This window comes from Nothoprocta perdicaria, unplaced genomic scaffold, assembly GCF_003342845.1.
Source record: "Nothoprocta perdicaria isolate Ctin4 unplaced genomic scaffold, notPer1 scaffold_44, whole genome shotgun sequence".
NCBI classification, from domain to species: domain Eukaryota; kingdom Metazoa; phylum Chordata; class Aves; order Tinamiformes; family Tinamidae; genus Nothoprocta; species Nothoprocta perdicaria.
Window position 1 is genome coordinate 1,042,815 of NW_020455688.1, and position 27,567 is coordinate 1,070,381.

General features: G+C 35.0%; 1 protein-coding gene across 1 annotated transcript in view; it reads right to left on the minus strand.

Moving 5' to 3' along the window:
- Positions 1–27,567, minus strand: part of CPNE8 (copine 8) — a 76,978-nt gene that overhangs the window by 43,900 nt on the left and 5,511 nt on the right. Inside the window, exons 2-7 of the mRNA XM_026046386.1 lie at positions 20,955–20,995; positions 19,843–19,889; positions 10,315–10,418; positions 8,863–8,902; positions 7,603–7,679; positions 2,751–2,814 (exon numbers count right to left, since the gene is read on the minus strand). Coding sequence (XP_025902171.1) covers positions 2,751–2,814; positions 7,603–7,679; positions 8,863–8,902; positions 10,315–10,418; positions 19,843–19,889; positions 20,955–20,995 — 373 coding nt within the window. The remainder of the gene's footprint in view (positions 1–2,750; positions 2,815–7,602; positions 7,680–8,862; positions 8,903–10,314; positions 10,419–19,842; positions 19,890–20,954; positions 20,996–27,567) is intronic.

The window sequence follows — 27,567 nt, forward strand, 5'->3', positions numbered from 1 at the left end:
AAGGGAGGCAGTGAGGAGGAGGAGTCGGCCTCTTTTCAGTGGTGGCCAGCAATAGGACTAGAGGAAATGGCCACAAGCTGAAGCACCAAAAGTTCCACAGGAACTTAAAGGAAAACTCTCTTAACAGTGAGGCTGACAGAGCCCTGGCACAGGCTGCCCAGAGAGGTTGTGGAGTCTCCTTCTCTGGAGATCTTCAACACCCACTTGGACACAATCTTGTGCCACATGCTCTAGGTGACCCCGCGTGTGCAGGGGGTTGGGCTAGATGACCTCTGAGGTCCCTTCCAACCGTAAGGATTTTATGATTCTATGAAATATTTAAACAGAATGTCCATTCAACAAATCAGTGGGATCTCATGGGAGGCATCCACATGTGCTGAGGGAGCTGGATGATGTCACTGCATGGCCTCTCTCAGTTATCATGGCATTCAGGGAGASGTTCCTGAGGCTTGCAAGAAAGAAAATGTCACTCCTGTCTCTGAAAAAGAGTAAGGATGGGGCACGTCAGCCTCTCCTCAATCCYATGGAAGCTGTTTCAAATAATATGTTTGGAAATAGTTTCTAGGATTAAATACAAGATTAAATAGAAGTGAGATTTATCAGCATGGATTTATGAAGGGGAAATCATGCCTGAACAACCTGATAGCCTTCAATGATGAGATGACTGGCTTGGCAGATGAGGTGAGAACAGTTGGATTTTGTTTATCTGCCCTTCAGCCAGGCTTTTCACGCTGTCGCACAGAGCATCCTTATAAACAAGGTGACGATATACAAACTAGATTAAGATGTCAGTGTGATGGACTCAGCATCTTTAAGTAAGATAACAGCAAAAAAAAAAAAATGTTACAGCAGGTGATAGAGTGCAAGGGACTGCCAAGACTACCTACAGGAGAGCATGACAGACTGCAAGAGAGAGGAGAAGAGGGAGAGCAAGAGGCACAGACATTGAATGCCAAATAYTTCATAAGCTACTATCACTGATTTTGAATTTAAGTGGTCATATTAATCAATTTTGACTGGGGTGATCCTGGAAGAACATTAAAGCCTTAGAAGGCACCTATATTTGCCTGCAATAAAGTAAAAGAATAAAAAGCCCAATTTGATGATAGTTTTAAGGGCATATATTTGTCACTTTTAAGTAGCGTGTTACAACTGAAATAACAATGACAGCCTTGACAGAGAAACCCAAAGTATTAAGAAAAAACAGTGTCATCTCTTCCAATAGAGACAATAAATGCTCAGGGTGATGGCAAACTTGCCTCAAGAATGGTTAAATAGGACTCCACTTTGTCATCTGACAAAGCACGAATCGGGTCAGTTCCTGCTTCCAAAAGCTTGAGTCCATATAAAACAAAGGAGAAAAACTGACATTTTTCATAATCATGCTTACCATTTATCCTAGTAATACAGGAAACCTCCTGCTGTTAATATCTCTGTATAATAAAGCTCAGTGCCAACTTTCATATGATCAGATTTGGTAACTTTGTATTTGCTGATACACTCTCTGGGAATGGCTCAAACTAATTAGATACCAACTATGTTAGTAAAAAAAAATAAAAAATAAAAATTGCTATTACATAAAGAGAAAAAAAACTAAAAATGTCAGAAGTTCTATAAGATGTAAAGCATTACCTGTGTATTTCCACCAATACACAGGTATTGATATACACCAATACACAAATTTCATTAAGTCCCACAAATAAATCCCTTCAAGCCTGAAGATATTTTTACAATTTTATGCAGTCGATCTTATGTTCTCCAATTCATCTGTACATTCACATAAAGTGCCTAATATTGTTTTATTAAGATTTTCTATCTTGTTACTGCAAATTCTTCTAAGATGCATCTTACAGCTTAATCCACTGTATATTACACCCTGKCAATCTCCTCCAAACTCCCCTTCACAATCAACCATTATTTATCAGCCATATCTAYGATCCTTCCCCCCTTCTTATTTCCACACTCTGTTTCCCTATGATTTATGGATTGCTGCTAGCTCCTTCAATGCTGGTAAACAACAGAGCCAGCCCAGCACTCCCACACATGCTCTCTTAATCAGTAAACTCTCCCCCTTTTCTTTATCCAACCAAGCACTCCAGGAGGCCTGGGAGGTGGAGAATTACTAACTTACCTTTGAAAAGTCATGACCACATCTTGCCTCTTCTCTTAACAAGTCAAATTCTCTGGTTTGTCCCATACATTGAAATATTCTCTTGTTTTCTTTTAAATATGCAGGTACCTGCCATTACCAGCCACTACAACAGGGGTAATCTTCATTTTCTTTAAAGAAACTTTTATTTTATAAAATTCTTTCAAATTTTATAATCTTTAYTTCCATTTTCCAATAAACTTTAATTTCCAATATCTAAAAAATATGATTCATAGCAGGCATAATCCTTTATAAGATTAAAAAGATGAGATTTTACTTTGATGTTTAGCCAACATCAGTATCACATAACATAAATGTATCCCATGGATGAAACAGAGGGATCTTTGTTAATATTTGGAGATTAAAAAAAAATAAAATCTGATTAACTATTTTGGCAAAGATTAGACTTAAAATTCATTTAGAAATTAGAAACTTTGTTTCAAATCATTCCCTGTTTCCTTCTTCGCTATCTAAAACTAAGAGTAGCCAACAGGAAAAAAATTCCATTATAAATATCATAAAATGGCAATTTATACCCTGTACTGCTGACAATGTGGTCAGAATCATTTTATTTTTCCAAAGGGAGTGAACACATACTTACTCGGCAACAACTCAGTTCCTCTGCTGTTACTATAACTGTTCCACATTTCTTTCCTGGAATTCCTCTACAAGAGAAGGAAAAAAAAAAAAAAAAAAAAAAACAGTATATTACCTCAATGTCTTAGTGCCATTTATGAAAGTCACAGCTTACAAAGACTAACATAAAGTTCTCCAGTAACGATGCAAAAGTGATAGCATGCAATACAGTTTCACTTTTCTTTCATTTGTCATGTATAAAGAGATTGTTTTATTGTAAGTGAACTGGTAAATGAGTCATATATTGCTTTTAACCATGTAAGAAACAAAAGGGTTTAAACCTATGTAATTTCAAAGGAAATAGCACAAAATATTAAAACGAGGTAACTATTTTCAACCCTCCCATTGATATTTAGAGACCATTCTACAACTTRGCTTTGTGAAAAGCTTCCTGTTCCACATTTTCCTTAAACAAATTGCCAAAAATACATATGACAGTATTATTCTGAAATGCCCTTTATTCTGAAATGCTTATGAACTTACACAATATTTCTACTTTTGCCTCTTTCTTGAAAATAATTATCTGAATAAAATTACTTTCCAAAAAGGCATTAAGATATTGCATTTTCAACTTGATTATACTTTCTAGATTATTCTAGGAGATCTAGAGGGTAAGAATTTACTATTGCTCTTACATTCACTTAGTATTCTCCTTACTCCTCAATAGCTTACTTTTGAAATTGTTTACAGTCCTGCACTTTAATAATTTCAGCAAGGTAGTGGTAACAGTTAATAGCTGTTATTTTTTTCTCTTTATGTAATAGCATTTTTTTTTTTTTTTATTAGCATAGCTGGTATCTAATGGTAACGAGATCAAGGTCAAATTTTAAGTGAAGATTTAATATAGTTACACAAAAATTGAGAGACTCCATTTAATATATCAAGCTATATTAACATCCTAAAATGTAATAATAATAATAATWACATCATAATAATGTAATAATCCTGCCAAAGACTTCAGCAGCAAGAGTTCAGCCAAATAGAAAGACCTTTTATTAGCAAGGGATGTGCATTTTCTCTATGTGAAAACATACAAAAAAGTCAAGTTGTTCTTGTCTTTGCCTTTATGGTACATGGGAAGATGCCAAAGATGGCAGACTAACTGCACTGTCTTTGAGGAACCCTTATGGAATTTAACACAAAGTCATTATCAAACAAAAATCCACATGTATCTAGATAAGACCATATTCCTGAGTGTCCATCCTCTTCCTGGAAGAGGGATTTCACAAGAATGAGACATCACTCTTTCAGTGCTAAAGAAATTTGAAAGGACACTCTGCAGACCACGTGGGCCTTAACAAAGGCTGAMAGGAGGATCTTGCTGGAGTCAGTGAAATTTCCAGCTTTCCAAAAAAGGCCAGCTGGCTCCAGAAAGTCCCCATTAACAGGCAGGGGCAATCCTATGTGGACAGCTGCTGCCTGCAGCACGAGCAGAATGCTCGATGGGTCTGGCTTCGCATTAAGGGCAATCCCAAGAGCACACTTGGCTGCTTCCAGAAAAGTACTGCTCAGAGTGGTAAACGGGACTAGTATCTGCTGTCAAGGAATGCAAAATATGGAAATATCGATTCAGGAAGATGAATCTCTTGAAGGACAAATACAGCTGTACCACATCTGAAAAGCAAATATATTTGCGCTTATATTTGCACCTGTAGTTCAGGTTGAACCACATACAACTAGAGGTGAGTAAAGCCAATCTGGGTTGATCTTCTGCAYGCTTGTCACTTGTCTTGTGAAGGTAGTTGATGAATCTAGTAACCCAGCAGGTTAAGGAGTAAACATTGCAGTTAAAATGACAGCTTCACCATTTCACCTGTCTTGTCTGAGTAGCTTTATTTTTCAAGAGAGTCCTTCTCAGTCACGCTGCAGATACCCTAACTCTTTGTCATAGCCAGAGCTGAAGCTTTTATTTACCTTGAAAATGAAGTAGTTCCCTGCGTGTACAGACCCACTAGTACTGAGAAGGCAAAAAGGGATGTGTAATGTTAATAATGTARCTATTTATGTCTACAATAATTAAATCCTCCATTTTAAAAAGAGTAGTATTCTAACTGCAAAATACTGGCATACTCTGGGGAAGSGGGGAGGAAGGAGAGGTTTCAGTGGGAGCTACCAGGGATTTGTCATAAAGACTGATTCTGTAGAGACAACAGTCACGTGTCTAGATTATGTTGGAACTTCAAGGAAWTCAGCAAAAATGCATTAATTCCCGACTTTAATTCTAAATACTAAAGAGCACATGAATCATATTGCTAAATGATGTTGTAGATGTAATCATCATATCACTCAGCATTCAGCAAGAGAACTACTAGACAACATTGTTAGAAATGGCATTTGAATATTTGGCTTATAGAAAAGCCAAATCAAAGACTTATTTTGATAAAATATTATGAGAAAATGTTTGGGGAAAGTCTTTTAGAAGTCTTTTCATGTTATTACCATTTTTAAGTATAAACTCTACTCTAAAAGAGTCCTGCTGAATAGCTGAAATTTTCATTGTACAAAAAGCAAATAATTCAGACAAAATTTGGTTCATGCTAATTACAGGAGTGCCTTTCCACAAAGCAGTGCTAGCCAGCCCCTAGTATTTATGACTCAAAAGAATTTGATTCATGCTATGCATTAGTCTCTGAAATTACATTAATTTAAATACTGTTAAATTATTTTCTAAAGTTAAAATATAACTTTACAATCTTTACTCTATTTTTGTAAGAAAAATATTTTAGTTTATTTAAAAGACTTGAAGTTTTTATAAGGACACTTAGATTGAATACTGGCATTTAGGTAGAAAGACTAGAGTACTTTTAGAGCAAATAATGTAAATTGCTTTCAGTTTATCAGTTTGAATTGGCTGTTCTGAATGGTTATTTGATGCAGAAGGAGACTTTTAGAAACAATTCTTTGGAGATTTAAATTATTTAYAAATTAGAAGCATTAAGCTTAAAATGCTTTTCCAGCATACACTTGTGTTGCACTTTTTAAAGTTTGAAAAAGTTCACAAGYTTTTTTTGATTTTGAGTATTGAGTTCCTAGGATGACAGTTAAGAGTTTCCAAGTTACTAAAAAAAAAAAAAAGGAATAGTTAACTTAGAGGGTTCTCTATGAAGATTGTTATCAATATCAAGCTGAAAAGTTTAGGGCCATCTCCACAGAAATCATAACGTTCTTAGATGCAGTCTAAAGTTTTTTGTTTTTTGTTTTTGATCAAAGGCATTATTTATATAAACAAGAAAAAAGGTTGACATGATCTGGACTGATAACAAAACACATTGAAATTTTTCACAGGACTACAAAACTACTATTTAAATTACTGCTTTAAGTTGGCAGGAACGGGATACAAAATATGCAGATGAAAAGATGAAAAGGTCATCTAAGTAGCAAAAATGGGTAATTAGGTTAAAAAGAAGAAAAACAAAATATGACAACAGATTTTAAAATAATTATATATTAAATTGATAACCATTAATATATTTTGATTAGGGAGTTCTTTTGTATTTATATTTACGCTAAAAAAAAATCTAAAGACGAACTAGATTTTGGACACTGATACATTTCATTCCGATCCTGGATCTTGTTACCTAAATACAAAGTCCCAACATACGCCATCTTTGCTGTTTTTATTGAAGATTGGTGATAAAAAATATTTTCAAATAATTGMCAAATGTCTACTTAGTGATGCACAAATGCCATTTCTTCCCTGAAGAGTCTCACAGATACAGATACTTCTTGTTCCATCTGTGCCACGTGCTTTAAGTGTCTTTGCTTGAGCAGGGCGGGTTGGACTAGATGATCTCTTCTTTTGGACTAGACTAGATAATCTCTTGGACTAGATAATCTCTTCTCTTCTCAACTTCTTYACTGTTAGGGTGACAGAGCAGTGGAACAGGCTGCCCAGGGAGGTTGTGGAGTCTCCTACTCTGGAGGTCTTCAAAACTCGCCTGGATGCCACCCTGTGCCACATGCTSTAGGTGTGCCTGCTTGAGCAGGAAGGTTGGACTAGATGATCTGTAGAGGTCCCTTCCAACCTTAAATATTCTGTGAATCTGTGAATCTCTAGAGGTCCCTTCCAGCCTCAACCACTCTGTGATTCTGTAAGGCTTACWAACTGTAAAAACTTCACCTGCACTTACAAGGAAGTCAGTGATGAGGAAAAACAAAGAAGATACTATCATCAAAAGACATGTCCAACTATATCTTTAAATGACTTTTTAGTGTGTCATATTCAAATTTATGCATTTAGATTACAAATTAAATGATAAATTATTTTTAATTACTGGAATATACTTTGGAATACAGTATCAAGTATTGTTAATACAAACATCTTAAATATTTGTATTTTTTTATGAATTACAGGTTGAAAAGATCAGAATCCTCTCAACAGGAGAGAAATCTGTTGATCATATGCAGGAGTTTGTTAAATTTAGCAGGATAGATAGAAAATACCAGATACTCTGGATTACCTTACTGGTTAGGAACTGTATCATCCAGAATAATAGAAATAAATGCAGAAATGTTCAGTTTTAAATACATGGTAAGAATTTTATTTTCTGATGCTTGAATAAAACACAACAAAGCTTTACCATTTGTTAATGAGTAGGACCAAATGTGTTTTAGCTTTCCACTAGGATACGCTACTCCATAACAACATGTGTAACAGCAACCCATGTGATCTTAAGGATTTTTGTAAGATGCATTAAGTACCAAAACATTCTGTAAATGTTAAATGATACCAATGTAAATGAATGGGGACCTGCCAGCATTTAACAGTGAATGAAAAACCTCACCTCAGGAAGCAGTATGTACTCATGCATACTTACGTAATTGATTTTTCTAGCCTGCTTCCCTGTGATCCAACTATCTCTCCCAAAGTACAAAACATCTGTCCCAAAAAATCCTGAAAAATAGTAACATAAAAAGCTCAGAATTAATATTTTACATGGCAAGAAAATTGGCTTCCCGCTCACCTAGACTTTTTACCAACTAGAAAACATCTTTAATGAATATGAAACCTTCATAACTTACTTGTGCCATCATAAATTGTAAAATAGACTTGCTATATACATTCTATACAACACTGGATTACATTTACAGAAGTATCTCTAGTTTACACTAGATTACAATTACAAAAGTAATACTAATTTACTGGGTTTATATTAACTTTTTCAAGAACAAAAATGAAACAGAGATGGAAAATTTAAGCATTAGAAACATGACTGCTTTTTTACCTGACTGGATCATTTACATTTTTTTTTTCTCTTTTATAAAAAGATTTTACACTGATTTCACCATTTCTTAAAGCTTAATGATTCTGACAGGAATTCAAGATAGTGCAGGATCTGTATTAATGTGCTGAACTGACAGCTATTGGCAAGTACTGCTTTAACAACAAACACATATAAGTTAAATACAGACAGTAACTATATCATAACAGAAGTACTGAAGACCCCTCACTTCAGAGGGCTATGGTTTTATTGGGAATTGAAAGTGCTKGACAACTTTGATGGTGTTTCCATAAAGACCAAGTCGTTTACAATAGCTAAAATTCTTAAGAAAATACTCAGCTATTCTTTCATTCCTTAAATCATCAGGCTTAGCATATTCTAAAATATATTTTCCATACAGAAATCACATATTCAAAAACATTTTCTTTTTTTTTCTTCAAGAATATCTTATTAGTTTATGCTAGAGTTTCTAAGATCAACACCTATAAACTTCCACAGTCTGTTTGTAATTACAATTGCTTACTACTCTGCCTCTAAAATGCAGAAAATATCCTAAAAATCTGGAAGTTGCCCCTAATTTCAGGGTTTCAGGTAGCCAATTTGACTATCTACTCTTAAGATTATTTCCCATCTATTTTATCTCAATGGCTTCTAATTTTGCCAAAATTCAGCCACTGAGATTGAAATTCTTCAGGTTGGCTTTTTTTTTATTTAAATACCTAAAATCAAATCCCTAAAATCAAATGAGACTGCCCAGTAGTTTCATTTGTCCCTATATATTTGGTATTACTGAGAGTCAAAAGAAAAGTACAAGCATTTCAGAACAAGAAAGTGTAATAACCAGAAATGACTTACATGTTTTGATAGGTTAGGACTCTTCGAATCAACATCATAGCTTAAGGAAAAAAAAAAAAGAAAAAGTAAAGAGAAAAAGAGGAAAGTTATATCCATGTTGCCTGATGACAGAATTGAGGCCACCATTAAGAAAAAATATATATGGAATTCTCATCAACAAGAATGGAAATGATATCATCACAGATTATAGGATTACTTTTTACTAACTGAAATATTTTCTACAAAGCACAGGCTAGTAAGAAAAATTATTCTTAGATTTCTAGTTAAGCAAGGCAAACTGGTGAAAAAAAAGAACAAAACAGAATGCTTGCCATTCTACTACTTAACTTGTAGCTTTTTTAAAATTTTTAAATTCATCTTTTTAGTAGATGTTAAGTTAACCTGTGAATTATTTTGTTAGATGATTTTTCAATAGTTTGCCTAATTACATAGCAGTAACTTGTAATAASCCAAACTGCTTTTAGCATCTCTCTGACTCATTCTTTTCAGCTTTTTATCCCAATCTCTTTCTTCCTCCAGCTAGAAAATGCCATTGCTTTCTTTCTACTATCCAGTCAGATTTTTAAAAGTAGATTCTGTGAATTAAAGCTACATTTAAAAAAAATTTAATCTCATCTCTACCTTAATACACAACCAGTAAGACAAGACAAAAAATACCATCTAACAGTAGATAATAGAATACAACGCAAGAAAACAGATAAATATACTTTAAAAGTAACGTTTGGCTATTGAATTCAACTGCCTAGCTCTAACAGTGACCAAAGGACCCCTAAATCAACCACTCAGCATCTCTATCCTTTGTAACAGAAAAATTGGATAAAAAAAAAAAAGGAAACAAGACAAATTTGATTATTTTAGTAATTGGAATAACAAGAAGAGAGTGATATGTAACAGGTGACATGCAACATGACCTATTTACCGGACTCCCAGTACTGTTTTCCACTGAATAAAGGGGAAATCAAACTATTTCCACTAGCATAACAGAAATTAGTATATTTGGAATAATGCCAAAAGTCATCCGCTTCTGAAACTACCTTCATTTTAATTYATTTAATTAATTAAATGAATCTTAATAATAAATCTTAAAATTCAGTATGCTTAATCCACACTGCCATTATTCTAGTAAAGAAAATTTTTMTTCTGCAGTACAGGTACAGTATTTTATTTTTGGGCAGTTTGTTCATGCCTGTTTAACTGACTTTGTTGAAAGAACATTTCACCACTCCTAGCTTTCTAAATACTTTCTGTTTGTATGCATATGATTATATTTTGACAAGTTAACACTATCAGTTTCTTAAAACACAGTGATTATCATGTTACATATTTCAGAGGAAGTAATGCTTATTAATTTATTCCAAGAAATATTATCTCTTTTCAAGTTAACTTTGTGCTCAACAAAGATTAGTAAATTTACCGAGACCTTAATATTAGAATCAAAGACAGTTAACTTACAAATCAAATCGCAGATTCTCTCTTTCTTCAAAAAAGTAATCCATTATAAATTTTCTCACAAAATCTGGATTTAAAGTATTATCAATTACTTCTGTTCTTCCAAACTGTAAAGGAAAGTGCAAGTTTAAGGCAAGTACTACAATTTATTGAAATAAATTACCTAAGTGTATTAAAAAAAAAAAAAAACCCCAGCAACAATTGAGATATGGAAGAGCTTATGAAATCTTTTCTTAAACAGATGTTATATAAGAGAAGACGAGTATATTTACATGAATATATAAGTTATTTTTTGGATGAAGACAGGTAGAAGGCCAAGTATTTCAAAATATATGCCCTATAGCAGATTACACAACTTGTATAAACATCAGCTCCCCAAATCAAGGAAAAAAATCAGCAACACAAAATCTACTCTTTCCTCAAAAAGTCTTTCCTCATACCAAGCAAAGACTTAAATGTACTGATTATTTCAGACAACTTCAAATATACTTAAGAGAGCACAATCCTTCCTTGAGAAGTGCATCACTTCTTGCATTATATTTCAACTCAGTTCAGTTTTCTTCATCTTTCCTTTCTGTAAAATGTATTTTTGTAGATCTTTGCCAGAAGAGCCTTGGTTGTCCTTAGCCTGAAATCATTTTAGGTTTAAAGAGGTAACTTTTCATTGAGTTTGTCTTACAAACATCACACACATTTTGCTGTATGTGGTCAACAACCAAGACATATATATAATATAATATAATATAATATAATATAATATAATATAATATAATATAATATAATATAATATAATATAATATAATATAATATAATATAATATAACCAACATATCCTATTGCTTGACACTTCATTGTAAGAGCATCGTTCAGAAGTTTTCTGAACTGCAATTTGGGACTGCAGACTGCCCAGCTCTTCAGTTTCAGGACTCAAATCAGAAAATATGCATAGAGAAAGAATAAAAGTGGTTGTTTTCTTGCAACTGGAGGTTTTTGATCTGCATCTTCTAAGGAAAGGATGTATCCTTATCACGAATGTGGATTTACGATAACCTGTACAGAGATCCTAAGCCTCAGACAGGAACCCCTCTGCTCACGCACATTTAAGTGGTTTGAAAGGACAGAGTACTCTCTGTCRCTCCCTCTCAAAACTCAGGCATTTCCTTTTCCTGGAGTTGCAAAGAACTCCAAATGTTATTCATGCTTTTAAATAACTCCACCTTTGTCAGTAACCTTCTTTTCTCTTTCAAATGATTGTACACATAGGCTTCAAACTGCAAGGGTCTCCAAGCACCATTCATCTACACAGGTCCTCTGAAGAAATGGCACTGAATCTAGAGGGATGAATGTTTTGCCAAATGCAACTACCTATCCAAAGGTCCCAGCTATAATTAAAGCATTAACTGATTGAGACACAGCTCTGTGATTTCTCAGATACAAGACCAATCCTCAGAAAATTATAAAATGGAGATTTGAAGATTTTCAGAGTGTGCCTCAATCCTGTTAAGTACCTTCACTTTCTCTATGTTGTGATATGTTCTACTGTAGTCTACAATTATCTGGGACCATCTTTTAAAGAGATCTCTATAGCCCAGCACTACCTAGAAGAGGGAGAGAAGCAAAACTATCTTCCTGATGAACCACATACTCTCCCAAAAAAGACAAGGAAAATTTAGCACATATTATCAAGAGCATACCTCATTGCTGAGAATGTATATAATTTTTAAAACAAATAAGTATCCTGCAAGAATACTTCTGAGTATCTTAAAACACAACTCCTTCAGAAAAGATGAACACTCATTAGGAAACACTGTGTTTCTTAAAATATCCGAAGCCAAAAAGCCATGAAAGAAGGTAAGCACCACATAGAGGGGATGGGAGAAATATCCAGAAGTTCTCCAAAGTGACGGACAGATTGGATGCTGAAAATCAACTCTCTGAAGCTCTCAAGACAGATCTGGTATTTGGTGGAYAAAATTTCAGAAACAGATAGTGGAAGAAGTGGAAATTCCTGCATTTCAGTGCCCACTCTCTTTCCTTCTTTCACTGGATTGCACTGATAGAGTCTGTCTTGTGTTCCTCGCACCTTCCCAACATGTATTTATACACAGTGGTATGATATCCCTGCATCTCCTCTTCTGCTGCTTAAATAACCCCAGCTCTCCAAGCTTCTCTTCATATGACAGAYACTCCAAGCCAGTCTTGCTGTCCACTGAACTTGCTGTAATATTTCCATGCTTTTCATGTACCAGGGAGCCCAGAACTGGCCACACAGATGTGGCCTCACCAGTAGACAGTTCAGCAGAGGGACCCTAAAAATAAATGGCTGGCAAATTGGAGTATATCACACAAGGAAGAGGTGATGAAGCTAAGCTTATTCAGCCTGAAGAACAGACTTAAAAGATGATCTATTTCCGTCCTTCACTATCTAAATAGCATTATAAAGAAGATATCCAGAGTCTTCTCAAACCACTCAAGAAAAGGACAAGTTACAGGGAGTTTCAACAGGAGGAATTATGACTGGATATAGCAAATACTCTTCTACAGTGAGTGATTAAGCTCTGTAGTGGGTCACCAAGAAATTGTGAAACTCTGCCCTTGGAGAGTGTCAAACGCCCTTACATGGAAGAYGACCGTCTTGCTTGGATCAGGAGGCTGGACTGGACACAGTGGATGAAGAGAAGCATGGAGAACTCAAAGCTCCCTTCTGTAGCTTTGTTTCCTTCAAATCTGCTTATTTTCCAGAATCAATGTTCCATTTAAAATTATAAAAAAGGTATACTTGGGAAATCTTTTGGCCTTGGCTTRAAGTGCATTGCAAAACCTATCAGTAAAAGGAGATACACAGCCAGTATGTTGATAATGAAATCAGACTGAGACCGGAGAAGGCCTAAAAGAATGTCTCTTATGCTGCTACGTTTATATCTGACTGGGCATGCTAAAATTGTAACAAAACTCAAGAGATTGAACTCATTGGCACAGTTATTTTTTTTTAATAGAYCAAAAAAACAAGGCTTCAGTCTGTTGGCCTGTTTACATTTTTCCAAGGGCTACACAAATGGTTCCTTTACATTAAACAAATATATCCATTTATCTTATTGCCAAATTACTTTTAAAATTTATCTTAGAGATGACATTAAAATGATGGGCACCGGAAGAATCAGCCTACTTTTCCAGGTAAACTAAACATCATCTTTTAAAAGCTAGTCTCCCAATTAACTATAGTCATTTTAAGCAGAACAGGCTATTTCTATAATCCAGTCACTTATGACTAATAGCATAGCTGCTAATTAATTAGTTCTCCTCATGGCCTAATTTCTCCCGCTAACAGTTGTGTAAAGCTCAAATCTTAACTTGGCCAAGCAAATAGCTTCAGAAATGTCATTCAAGAGAGAAAAAGAAGAAATTTAACTATGTAAAGGACAAGAGTTATTCAACACAGAAAAATAAAAAAAAATATTTTTTCCTCATTTCTCAAGACAAAGAATCTTTGTCATCTCATAACAAATCTTATACCATCTTCCATAATAGGTTTCTTTCTTTTCCCCATTTTTTTTTAATTTAGTTATTTGAGTTTTATAGCATCTCAGTCTAGTTACCCTAAGGAACTGTGAGGTTAATGAAAAGTCATAATCTTCATCCTAATATCTGAGTTCAAAAAGTCAGATATGTGCAGTATCTCTTCTGTACCTCTCAATAAGAAGTGGCAAAGGCAAAGTATTCTAATAATGAAGGTCTAAGCCATTCCCACAATAACTCTCAAAATTAGTTTTTGCTTCAATCTTATGGCTCTAAATAAACTAGAACAATTTTTATTATGTTTACCTTTTGAAATTTCCAGTGTTCCACCACAACTGCAATTGAGTTGTTCAAATAATTGTTCGCCCTAATTTTGAAAAATATGTTCATTGTTTCTTGCTCGAGTTTATCTCAGTTCCTTTTCCATCTTTGGAAACTTTTCACATCTTTTTTAGACAGAAATGCTTCCCATTATGAAATGCATGTTATCAGTGCTGATATTTTGGCTGATCACAATTATTCGTAATCCCTTTTTCATCAGGCAAATAATTTCAGCTTAAGTTTTTCAGTAYAGATTATGTTATCTATTTCTTTCATGATTTTCCTCTCTAGTTTTTGAGTTTTATACACCTCTCCTGAAATGTGAATAGTCAGAACCTAGTATTCTGATTGCAGTTCAAGGAAACTGAATAATTTCAGCTAACACTGGGTTTTCAACGCTGATCTAGATGASTTTCCAAAATTCTTTGGGACACTCCAAGTAACATTCTCCTTTGGGASCTCACTGAGTGAACACAACGAAAGATAATCCTATTGTAAGTTCATTATCTAGGTGCACTAAAAATGAACAGAATAAACAGGAGACTTAACTTGTAGAAGAAAAAATGCAGTAACAATAACATTAGCATAACATTTCTATAATAGTGATCATTAGTCTTAAATCATTAGAATTACTGACACTACAAGGAAAGAAACAAAAAATTCCATGACTGATGATCCCACTGGAGGAAAAAGAGCCATAAACTATATTGCAGTGTGTTTAACCCAAAGGAGAAGTAATGTTTTTAATATATAAACTCATCTAATTTGCAGAAAAACAATAATATTCCTCTAATATGTGCATGCAGGTATGCTCACAAGATATGTATATTATAGGTATAGATGACAGTGATTTCAAAGTAACCATTTTTAACAGATGGTTCTATAATCATTAAGTATATAAAAAAGAGAAAGGACTCCTTATCTTCCTGTGTTTTCCCTTGAAGGGAAACATGACTTTCTTGAAAGAAGATGACTCCTTACATTCCAAACATTTTAATTTCTCTCAAACAGATTCAAGAAAACTACCAGAGAAAGATTTCACTGAATATCAAGCAACAGCAAGGTTTATTCTGTCTTCCATGGTGGGACAAGTATGGATTCTTCAGTACTCTCATCATCTACTGCTCTGTATTGAGGGTCATTTTACAAATTCCCCTCAGTGTTTGTGGTCTCTACCTCCTTAGAGAAAACCAAAAGCTGTCCAGACACAGTCCTGTGCAACGTGCTCAGGTGACCTTCCTTGAGCAGAGAAGTTAGACTGGATGTTCTCCAGAGKTCCCTTCTACCTCAACCATTCTGTCATAAATTTAATAGTCATTATTTTCCTTTATTAATCATTAATTTATTACAAAAAAGTACTAATTTACTGATTAGTTACAGAAACAAAATATAAGGGGTCAGTTTTCATGTTGAAGTGAAATTCCTTGCAAGGTCTCAACAAGCTCCTATAATGGACCCATGCCAAAAGGACCTAGAGAAAAGGACTAAAATAATAAAGTGACAAAATGAATGGATCTTTACAGAAGTACAAAACATAACTACATCTAAAAACAAGCATGAAGGATTTTAGACAAATTTGTCATACAGAGTGATCACACAATAAAATGGCAGATGAAATTCCACGCGAGTGCATGAAGAATGATGGTGTTAGGTAATAASTAACTTAATATTCAGGATGACTGAATTAGATGCTGTAAATGCATAAAAGCAATCTTTCTGCAGATAAAATGTACTGCTTATCAGTTCTGACAGAGTATTTTCTCATTTCTTTAGGAACAGGCTACCTTTGCTACCTGTAACCTCCCTACACCTCTCTCCTCTCAACTTGGTGACTAACACAAAAGGAATCCTCCTTTCGTGTCTCTAGCATATTTCCTCCAGATTAAATAATCCAAGGGAAAAAAAAAAAAAAAAGAACAGAAAGGCTTGACGGATGGGAAGCCATGACCAATAGAGAAGAAACAATGGAAACTTACTGAGATTATAAAGTAACAATTGGCAACTCATGAAGCTGGAAGTCAGCATGAGGAAGATCAGCACGAGAATTAATTTCTCAACAGTTACAGACATTTTATTCGCATCTAATATTTTCTTACAATGAGTGGGCCAGGGGCTCAAAACCTCATTCCTTAAACAGTTCTTTAACACTTGTCATTAGTAGATATGGATATGCAGCTGGTGTTTAATATTTACTTAACATTAACATTTGAAATTCTCCCTCTCRATTTCAAAATTAAGATTCTCTTTGAAATGGAAAAATTTAAATTCTTCCTATATTTTATTTATGGTTTCTGCATATTGGAATAAGCCATATTTCAAATGTAGCCTCAAAAAGTTAAGTAAATGCTTTTAGAACCAAAGCTCAGTTTCTGATGATGTATTTGTGGCCAATTCAACTGAGGAAAATACCCTATGACAACACTTTCAGTGATAACAGATGAACTGTTTTGAAAAACATCTTATTAAATTGGGAACTACAGACTTGATTTTTTTTTCCCGAGGATTTGGTGTGCAGGAATAAAACTGTGTAAAAACATGAGAAACCATACCACAGGCAAACAGCAGTCAGTGCCCAGAAAATATCTACCCAGAAATTAAATGAAGGGTTTGATTTAACCATTCTTTTGAATCAATTTGATCATACACCACAATTGAATCAATTAAGATCTTGGCTGAAAGGAAAAAGAAGCATGCTGCTAACATGGAGTGCTAAGGAAATTGCTGAGATTATGATATGATTTACTCATGCATTTTCTGCAGTGTTCAAAAGAAATTAATTAGGCTAAAGGAGGAAGATAACTATGCATAAAAGCATACAGAGCAGAACCAACGTAAAGTACACTGCCATGACTAAATACTACTCTTTAATGTCTACACATATTTCAGAATATTTCAGAATATTTCAGAATATTTCAGAATATTTAAGGTTGGAAGGGACCTCTACAGATCATCTAGTCCAACCTTCCYGCTCAAGCAGGCACACCTASAGCATGTGGCACAGGGTGRCATCCAGGCGGGTTTTGAAGACCTCCAGAGWAGGAGACTCCACAACCTCCCTGGGCAGCCTGTTCCACTGCTCTGTCACCCTAACAGTAAAGAAGTTGCTCCTCACCTGGAGACGGAACTTCTTATGCTTCAGTTTGTGGCCATTACCCCTCGTCCTATCGCTGGCCACCAGTGAGAACAGCATGTCCCCTTCCTCCCTGCATTCTCCCTTCCTGAACTTATACATATTAATCATATCCCCTCTGAGCCGTCTCTTCTCCAGAGAAAAAAGGCCCAGCTCACTYAGCCTCTCGCTATCTCACTCRCCTATCATTAGGTGTTTATTRCAAGTCTTAACAGTTTTCTCYGAATAATTCCAGGTGGTTTCCTCCTCTCTGTGCTAAAAAATATTGAATAAATATCTAAAACAGACACATTTACAGATTTTTATTAAGAAACATAGCATTACTGCATTTATCATGGCAGACTGCACAAAAAAACACAGAATATGAAATGACCCATCACACAGTATACATCAACTAAGCTTCCATCTACCACCATATATTTTATCACTGCTATATAACTGCGTCATATACATGTAAGTGAAGGCCTGACTCAGCCCCCTGTCAGGCCAGCCTCTAWATTTTATGTTGCACATCAGCTTTTAAGAAAGGGATTCTTCTTACCAAACTCAACACTTGATGCTCAGAAATGCAGGCTTCTAACCATCAGTGGAGGCAATTCTAGAGAAAGGTTCTTCAGATCTAATGTGGACATTAGGTCTGAGGAATTGCCCTTAGGAAATCATCTCTTTCCATAAACTACAAATGGTTCAAACATTCAACTCTTGACAGACAAGACAGAAATAACTATGGCTTTTACGAAAAGGGTAAGACTTTGTAGCACAGGCATTCATAACATCTGTTGTAATTCCTATATCTTCTGAACTTGTATATGCTACCTGCTGTCTATACAGCTATAGCTGTATATGCTATAACAATATGTCTATAGTGCATTACCTCGTCTGCTTACTCTCTAATCCGTGAGAAGACGCAGTACAAGCAGTAACCTCACAGATTGTCCCATCCGCTTGTTGATGATGATGATGATAATAATAATAATAATAATAATAATAATATCCGCTTTGATGATGATGATGATGATGATAAAATGGTCCAAGACAATACAAAGTTAGAAGGTGGCAACATACCTATGAATATAGGTATACACTTAGCTACATAGGTGGCAAGCTAGCTGTTACAAAGTGGCATCTATCATAAATGGATGTGTAAATTAAATCTTTGCATTGATTATCCCCCTAAAGCAGCTTATGATTATCACATGGAAAATTTTCTAAGTAAGCTGATGTGTTTGCTTGACCATCAGGACAAAGACGATTCAGAAAACAGAGAATACTTTAAAAATTGCACCAGAAAAAAAAAATCACAAAAGTACACTTCAACTTTAGACAACAACAAAAGAATCATAGAATCATAGAATGCTTAAGGTTGGAAGGGACCTCAGAGGTCATCTAGTGCAACCCCCCTGCACACACAGGGTCACCTAGAGCACGTGGCACAGGGCTGCGTCCAASCGGRTTTTAAAGATCTCAGAAGAAGGAGACTCCACAAAAAGCCAGAATTTCTGTCAAAACCCTCCCAGTCTTGGACCACAGGAGGGTCTGGATGGTTTAATAGTGATCTAGGCTTGACTACTGAACTACATCAAACCACTTAGGCAGAGGAATGCCTGAAGGCACCCTTGCTTTTAGAGTTAGCACAGACTTCTAAAAATTTGGGTACACGTCCACTRTTTCTGCCAGTTTAGAGAAGACAAGTTGCCATGCAGGTCCTGAAACCACCATTACTTGACACAAGCCCTCAGAGGAACATGATGTCGTAGGCAGGCATACTGAGAGGATGCCTAACACACTCCGAGGTCAGAAGAAAAGGAGCAGAAATTTAATTAAACACAGCAAATAACATTTCATATATTAGCCTGGTTACTTGAGCTTTAGTCCAAGCAGGAGACAAATTTAATTCCCTTAATCTGACAGAAYTAAACCCAACATCTACCACCTTTCAGTAGAGGGAAACATGTTTCTCCAGCTAACTGGCAGGCACACTAAATAGAAAGAAGAGGTCTGTTTTTTTGTGCCCCTTCAGTGGTAATGATGTAAAATCTTAGCTCTGAAGACAAGACTTCTTACAGCCCACAATAGTAAGATAACTCTTTCCTCCCTGACCTCTTTAAATGCAGGCCACGTAGCAGAACACCCACAGTGAAGAAGAGTTTCATCAATTCTCTCTATAAGGCAGTTAACCATATGCAATGCTGTGTCTCTTGTCRGGGCATACCCTATGCAGAAGCACCCAGCTTCTTCTCAACACTGTACCTAGAGATCAGTTTTGCTGTCACTAAACATCACCAGAGTTAAAGCCTTCCACAGAACTTTTAGTGTTTTTCTCTCTCTCCATATTCACAAACCTTGTCTGCATTGATAGCAAGTTTGACCTCATTTCTGACAGAGTGAAAAACAGGAAATTTGTATTTTTTTCTTACTTTGCTTTCACTTTCTCATGGAGAAATGAGTTGCATTTGAGTTGTTTGAGTAAACACTTAGTAATACAGGAGTAAACACCAGTAATACACAATTACCACTGCTTAGCATGGATACAATTTGTATTAAAACTGTACGTAAGTATCTTACCTCTCTCCATTCTTTGTTTCCAATGGCTTGTGTGTACAAAACACAGACTGCAAAAAGAAGAATTGTTCAGTCAATTTCTAAATTCACAGTATTCTTCAAAATAAGTGATTAAATTTGTAATTTGCCTCTTGGGAGGCAAACTGCCAGGTCCCTCCCTGTGTGAAATCTCAAGATTGTAGGGAAGTGATCAGAATTGGAATTAACATTGAATAGCAATTACAATATCAAAGACAGGCTATGTAAGCCTCCTAAGAGGGCTGGAGAAATCAAAAGGTCCTTTTTAGTTTCAGAAGAAGTCTGTTGACATGGGCATGGGTGTCAACTATGGTTATGTGTGTCCCTCCTTCAATGAGGATAGCACTGGATTTTTGCTATCAGCTGTATCCTTCTATAACTAACCGGAGTTTGAAAAGCATATTAGAATTGACTCAGCTAAACCTAACAGGATCTTAATATGAAAAATGAATTTACAGTGTGCTATGTTATTATGAGATTTGATGGTTACAAATTCAGTGGGTCTAAAACTGGACCACAGTATGAAAGTTTGTTAAAACTCATACCAATTCTTGAGTTTGTTTCATACACGAAACTTCAGGGCAAGTTCATATGGAAGTCCTTGTCTTCTATATCTGAAAATATGAACCTATCACTTTTCATGTTATCTATGAGCCTCATATCAAGAAATTTTCTCAAAGACAAAATAATATAATTTTTTTCTCAGCTTTTGACCCCAAGATCAGTAGACATCACTGCACTAGGAGTAAAGCAAAAAGTGGTTTAAATTAAGTCTGTTTAGTCTGCTAAGTAGTTTTGACAGAAATCTAGAACAGCTTATTTTAAAAGAGGTGAAAGTCATTTCTGCATTCATTCAAGAAAATGGGGGTTGTTTGCTAAAACAAGGGCATCAAATATCTCACAAGTATTGGAACATGGAATCTTTAAAATCCCAGTTCCTGTAAGAGAACCTACAAACATTTCTAGCATTATTTTAAACAATCATCACAAAGGGAACTTAATTTGCATGGAATAAAATCATCCACACAATTTTTAATCCAGTGTTTACACATTTGGAATACACAATGAGGATGTATAATAAAATAGTGCATACTTACTCGGATCAGATTTTGAAAATGTGTCTCTGTCCAAAAGATTTCTGTTAAAAAACAGAGAAAAAAGCAATTTATTAAAAAATGCTGAAAGATACAAGTAAGGTATCAAAATTTTATCAATTTTGATTGATGATCAGCCTTTTTTTTTTTTTTTAACCCTTCTCATGCACAACGTCATGTTGTCAGCATTAACGCTCCAGCCTTTCTACCTTTCATTTTGTCTACTCATTTGAACAAACTGTGGGTCAAACACTCCAATACCATGAAGTGAAAAGCAATAGAGGGGAAGCACATTAAAAACATAAGGGATCAGGAAAAGAAATTACTTTAAATCACAGATTTCTACCATAGATGAATCGTTGAACCCAAAACAATCTTGGCTTTTGACCTAGACCTCAAGCTGAAACAATACTCTAAATGGAATTCTAGTCTTTAAGGTWAGATGAACCAAGACTTCGGTATCTTCCTGAGCATTACAATTAAATCATTAACAYAACTTCTTCAGGATCTTTGCTATGAATAAATTTATCTTTACAAGCTACCTACTGCAATTTGTAGCACAATTTCTAGACAATGTGAGTATTTTCAAGACAGTGAACTGATGAATATCTATCACAGGACACTTCAAACATTGATGGCATCTCAGCACTATCAGCAATTACCTGAAAGAATCTGTCAAGGCTGAGTAAGGTAAAAGAAGATTACAAGATAAACAGCATGTACATTAAAAATAGAGCATCCCTAACAATCTTAGAAGAGGAAGAAGCATGAATAGATTTCTGTCTAACATGATGTAGTCCCAACATCATGTGGAAGGCGTACTTCAGCCAACTGAGAATTATATAAAGACACAAATTACCATTACAAGAAGTTATTATAAAACATGAACGGCTGTAGCAAAACTGACTAGAAGGCTATTCTCAGAATAGTTATCAGTTTCATCATCAAAAAAGAACACTTTAAAGARGTATACTTTAAAATAATCTTGACAAATTAAAAAAATGATTTGAAAAGAATCCAAAGCACCATTGAAGAGGGACAAGAAAGACATACTGAGCTCAGGMAGCAAGTTTAATTTAGCTATTAACTAGCAGCAAAAGTACAAAATGGGCACTGGATATACAGTTATATTAAATAAAGCTTCTAGACACGATAACAGACCAGAGGTCGTGAATCTCATGCCTCTGAGAGAAAAGCATACTGGAATAAATAAACAATAATACCACTTTACAGTAATTACCTGGCCATCTTAGTGCTGGTAAATTTAGTATTCAATTCAAGTAGTGAACAAAGGTTGAGGCACTGCATGCCAAGAAAGACACAGGGCCACTACAGTCCAAAGGAGGCAGAAATAAACAGAACTCTGAGGAATATATCTACACAAGTAGCACTGCTGCGAAGTGTAGCTGGTCTTCAGAGGTCTTCCAAACCCATCTGGATGCGACCCTGTGTCACATGCCCTAGCTGTCMCTGCTTGAGCAGRGGGGTTGGRCCAGRTATCTCCAGGGGTCCCTTCCAACTCCAACCACTCTGTGATTCTGACCTCTGTGTTCACAGAACAAGTGGAAATAGTTTTAATCCTGTACTGAATCTTCTGCACTGCAATGGAAATGATGAGGTTTATTCCACCATTTGACTCTTTTATCTTTAAAGGCTTCCAGGCATTACATGAAATCACYATCACTGGAGGTCTTTAAGAAATGTTAGATAGCTACAAGTCCTAATTAGTCCTTTGATCCTACCCCAGAGCAAGAGGAAAGATTAAATAACCAGTTTACATCCCTTACAGCTTATTAATAATTAGTACAGACTCTGTAAAGGTCGTCATTTATTATGTTCTCTCAGATCTAAATCACATTGTTTTCCTGTTGCTGAATAGCACGGAAATGCATAATAATATGTTGTCCAATGCCTATGTTCTAAGTGGCCCACTTAAGCCTCAGAAAGGAAAGGATCCTGTACCCCCATTTCAGGACTTGCCAAATCCACAAATGAAGAACAAGGGAAAAGAATCAAAGATATTTTTTTCAAGAATGTTGGCATTTACTTTAGCTAAAGTAAATAAGTAGTAGGTTTAAAATTATTATTTATAATGAGCTCAAAACCTTTACATGATACCTCTACATAAGGCCTTTTCTAATCAGATTCAGGATTTATACATGTATTTAATTATACTCAGAGAGATTACACTGAATCTTTAGTGACAGTGGACAAATATAAATTAAATTTTTAAATGAACTGAGTAAAACCAGTGATTCCAAATCTGTATTTGACAATGACCCTTACAAATGGCTTCAAGGGACACTACAGTAAGCTCTGTAATGTTAGAAGTGACAATACAAAATGAAAATTTCCTCCCACTTCTCTATAATTAAACAAACCTAAACATATCATTAATTTATAGTATCTACAGTTGGTTTTGATTAACCCCAAAAAAGGCAAAAAAAAGAAAAAAAATCAAAATTAAGATGTTACTAAAATCCAAGTATATAAAAAAAAAATCCAAGGATATTAGGTTCTAATATAGGCATCCCATGYTGCTACTTAAGAACCCAAACCATTTTTAGGTTCTCTATTACTCTACAATGGCTTCATGATTTCTATTTTAGTGTTTGTGATCCCAAAACAAACCATTTTAGTAAGTTTTTTTCATAGCTAAAGTAGTTTGAGCTCTTTCAAACATTTCCTGTATTTATTTTTTTTTCATTTTAAACCTCAGATTTTCTCCCTGTATTTATTCCTCTTATTTTTTTGTACATACATAACAAACATAGTGTCCATACTCAATACTGTCTATCCCAATATTCTGATTCCAATGGTGAGCAAAAGTTCATGTCAGGAGTAAACAAAAAACAACAACAAAAATGGTAAACAGTGAAGATWCAGTAGATTCTGAAATACTTCCTGATAATTTTCCTAGTCACCAGCTTTTGCTGCTCAGGAAAATCTTGAGCTAAGRAGATTTCTATATAGCCAGTATCTCTAAAGGGAGCGTAAAGCTCAAGTGCCAAAGTTTAATACTGTAATTCAGTATTTTTATATTTTTTATATTGTGATCTTTAAAGATCACAAATTCAACATTTTGAATTAGTATAGTTTGTTATATCCTAAATTCTGCCCTTCAACTTTCTAACATAAATAATATCCTCAGAAAGTTTGCAGATGTTGTCTGATTTTCTAAATCATGCCAAAGTAGGCAGTTTCAGAAGGCACTTAAAGACCAACGTCTGCAGCTCATTTAACAGCTGGAGAAACCACTCAATTTCACTACTGCATTTTCATTTCAGTAGAAATACAATTAAAAATRTTCCTTTGAATATATGAAAATTTCATGGCATATAAACATATGAGAATCTACAATCATAAGAAATGCTAAAAGCAAAAGAATTTTATTTCTGCAATGTTATAGTCTTCACATTATTTCATTTGTACTCTAACCATCTAGATCTCCTAAAGAGTCCATAGCAGTTTCTGACCAATACAGGATATATTTCTTTCCCTTCTTTTTGATAGTACACTACTTTGTCTCAGAAAACAATCCTAAAAGAGCTCAAAAACTCATAGACTAGAACCATTTAAAACTTCTGTTACTTCCACTTGCCCAAAATGCCAAGAGAAATAAAACTAGAACTAYTTTGATTTAACATAGCATTTTTTTTCCTAAATGCATTATATGTTTCAGATCGACAGTGCAACTAAGAGGAATTGCTACCAATCTTTTGGGGTGAGAATTGTTGGGGAGAAGGAAGAGGTTTTAACCAGGTTGTTTTACCTGGGGGAGCACATACATTATACAGCTACAGAAGAGAAGCCTAGGAACATCTGTGCAGAAAGCACTATCACAGTTCCTGAAGGAATTCATTGTGCAGCTACCCAGGACATATTCTGGAGTGGACCTCCCAGAATACTTGCAGTAGCATAGCTACCTAAGCCAAAAAAAAAAAAAAAAAAAGCATAAATAAATTGAAGCCACAGTGATACCACCTTCCAATTTATAATTTGGAAAGTATAAAACAAGTTAGAAATGCAGGAATAAAGAACAATGGTACAATGAAAGCAAATTCCATCGAGAAAGTAAAATAAATGGAGAAGAAAAGGTAAATCATATTTAGCTATGACTTGCACAATCATTTTGTGCAATTCCATGAGCTTAATCAAGATTTGTCAAAGTGATATAGTTTCTTTGTATTTGCAAAGTGTTAAAGATCTTGTACATGTAAGACCCTTTTGTGATCTGTGATGTAGATATCTAACCCTGATCTAGTTATCATCTATAACTAAGCAGAAACTACAGTCTATGTTGCTTGTCTGCTGAGTCCTTTGTCCTGCATACATCATGCAGATGTTAACAAGACTGATCTATATTAAAAGGCAACATTTACTCACCTTAATCACATATACTTCATTTTATTTGACTTTAATGAACAATATATTAAACTCCAGCTCTGAAAAGTAATTTTTATTGAGCCCTGTGTATGAAACAAAATATGAAATCCCTGTTTCTTATGGCAGTTATGAGTTCTCAAATTTTGGAAAGTCTCAGCTTTTAAAAACATTAGCAATCATCCAAAGATAAAACACGGTAATTTTACCAACACATTTCAACTTTGATACTGCTTTCAATATCTTACTTGCATTCATTAAACATCAGAGAAGAAAAGATCTGTTTTGCATTTCAATTCCTCCATCAGGAAAGATTTTGGCACTGAAGCATAGACTATACTAACTATAGAACTGAATATTTTAAAGTCTATTCCTTATGTATCAGAAAACTGAAATTCCTAATGACAAAAACTGTGCTGTATATCAGTAGGAATTGTCCAAATTCTCTCCAAGTGCTGATGGTTTCTTTCTCCATCTTCAATCTTTTTTTAAGACCAGCAAAGATTCCATGGTCGCGAAACACAGCATTCAACAGTTTGCAAATTCAGAATTCAGTTATTCAAAGTTATTTTAGTTTTTATAAATGTACATTTTCATTACCTACTCCATTGCTAACTGTAACACACCGCATTACATCACTGGAGCTGCATGTTAGCTGTCACTGCTGGACTTGCAATGGTCAGCCCTACATAAGATGCCACGTGATCCAAAGAGGCCACTTGACTCAAGAGTCCCCTTGACTTCTTGCAGTGCAATTTCACCAACAACTTTTCAGCTGTAGTGCTAGCTTAAGTAGTCATCCACCCCTAGCTATTTACACTCTCTTGTACTCTCACAGAACAACAAAAAAAAAAGCTATTAGCCTCTATATTTCTAGATTCAGCATGTCCAAGCACTAAAAGTAGATACATTTCTCAGAAATAAATCTTCCTGATGGAATAACCTGTAGGACAGGCTTACATGCCAGAAAATGGTGGCCTTCCTGACTAAGAGAGACAATTAGGATGATCTCACATTTTCTGTAAAGTTTGACTGAAGAAGACAAAGAAATAATTTTTAGCCTTCCAGGTATTTTCAGTCACGTTGGTTCAGAAGTCTCTAAGGGGACAGGACCAAAGGAGCTTCCATGAGTTTTATGACCATCCTACAAACCAATATATAAATATATAAATATATAAATATATAAATATATAAATATATAAATATATAAATATATAAATATATAAATATATAAATATATAAATATATAAATATATAAWYAGGATTTATCTCTTGCATAAGAARTCTCCTGAAGCATCTGTTTCTCAGAAATAAGTGAATCTTGTCTTCCCTCTTTACAATCTCTTTGTATCCTGTGAGTCTCYATAGATGATYGCAGACCTTGGCAAGGAGATTTACTGCTTAGTGATCAGGAAATGGAAATGTCCAATACACCTGTACCATCAGCTGTTTCATCCCTCCAAACTAGCTGCCAGAAAGAGAGCACCAGCTGCAATCAACACAATATCTCTGTATCTTTTGCTTTCAAAATTCTTAGGTTCTCTATGTGTTTAGCTGTGAACTGTATCCCTTCATTCTTGGGAACCAACCACGTTGTTCTAGTTGACACAGGTCAGCAGTTTGCCAGTYTGCCCCGTTTGCTTCACTGCTGTTGAAGGAATGGAATCCCTCAAGTACTGTCATGATGCTCAAATCACACAACTTTACCAAAAAGAGTGTAAAAGTTTAGTAGGGCAGAAACAGAGACTTATATTAATAGTTACCAATCAAGACCTTAATTCTTTTTCTATCTCAGACAGATTGGAAGGTAAGCAAACCAGCACTGTTGGGCAACTTCCTTCCTGCCCCAAATGGAATGTTTTTCTTTATTTATTTATTTATCATATATTAAAGCTATCCAGCCATTGTGGAAGATATAATACGGCTTTTTCATTTTTCTCATCTCACCACAGTTAAGTTTACCAGTTACCAGCTGASCAGGTAAGTTTAAATAGTGCTGCTGAACTCCACGCTCAAATGAGACTCAGCACAGAAACCACTAATCAGAGCGACAAAAGGCTGCTGTGAAAGCACCGATCTACTGTTGCCCYGGGAAAACTGATCTATAGGTTGATTTTCATGATTGCTGTCTGTGTTTACCTATCATTTATTTTCTGATATAAACAAAAACATCTACCATTCCTGACATGTTTGCCATTGCTAACACTTCCCAAATTATTTCACCATTCCTTTT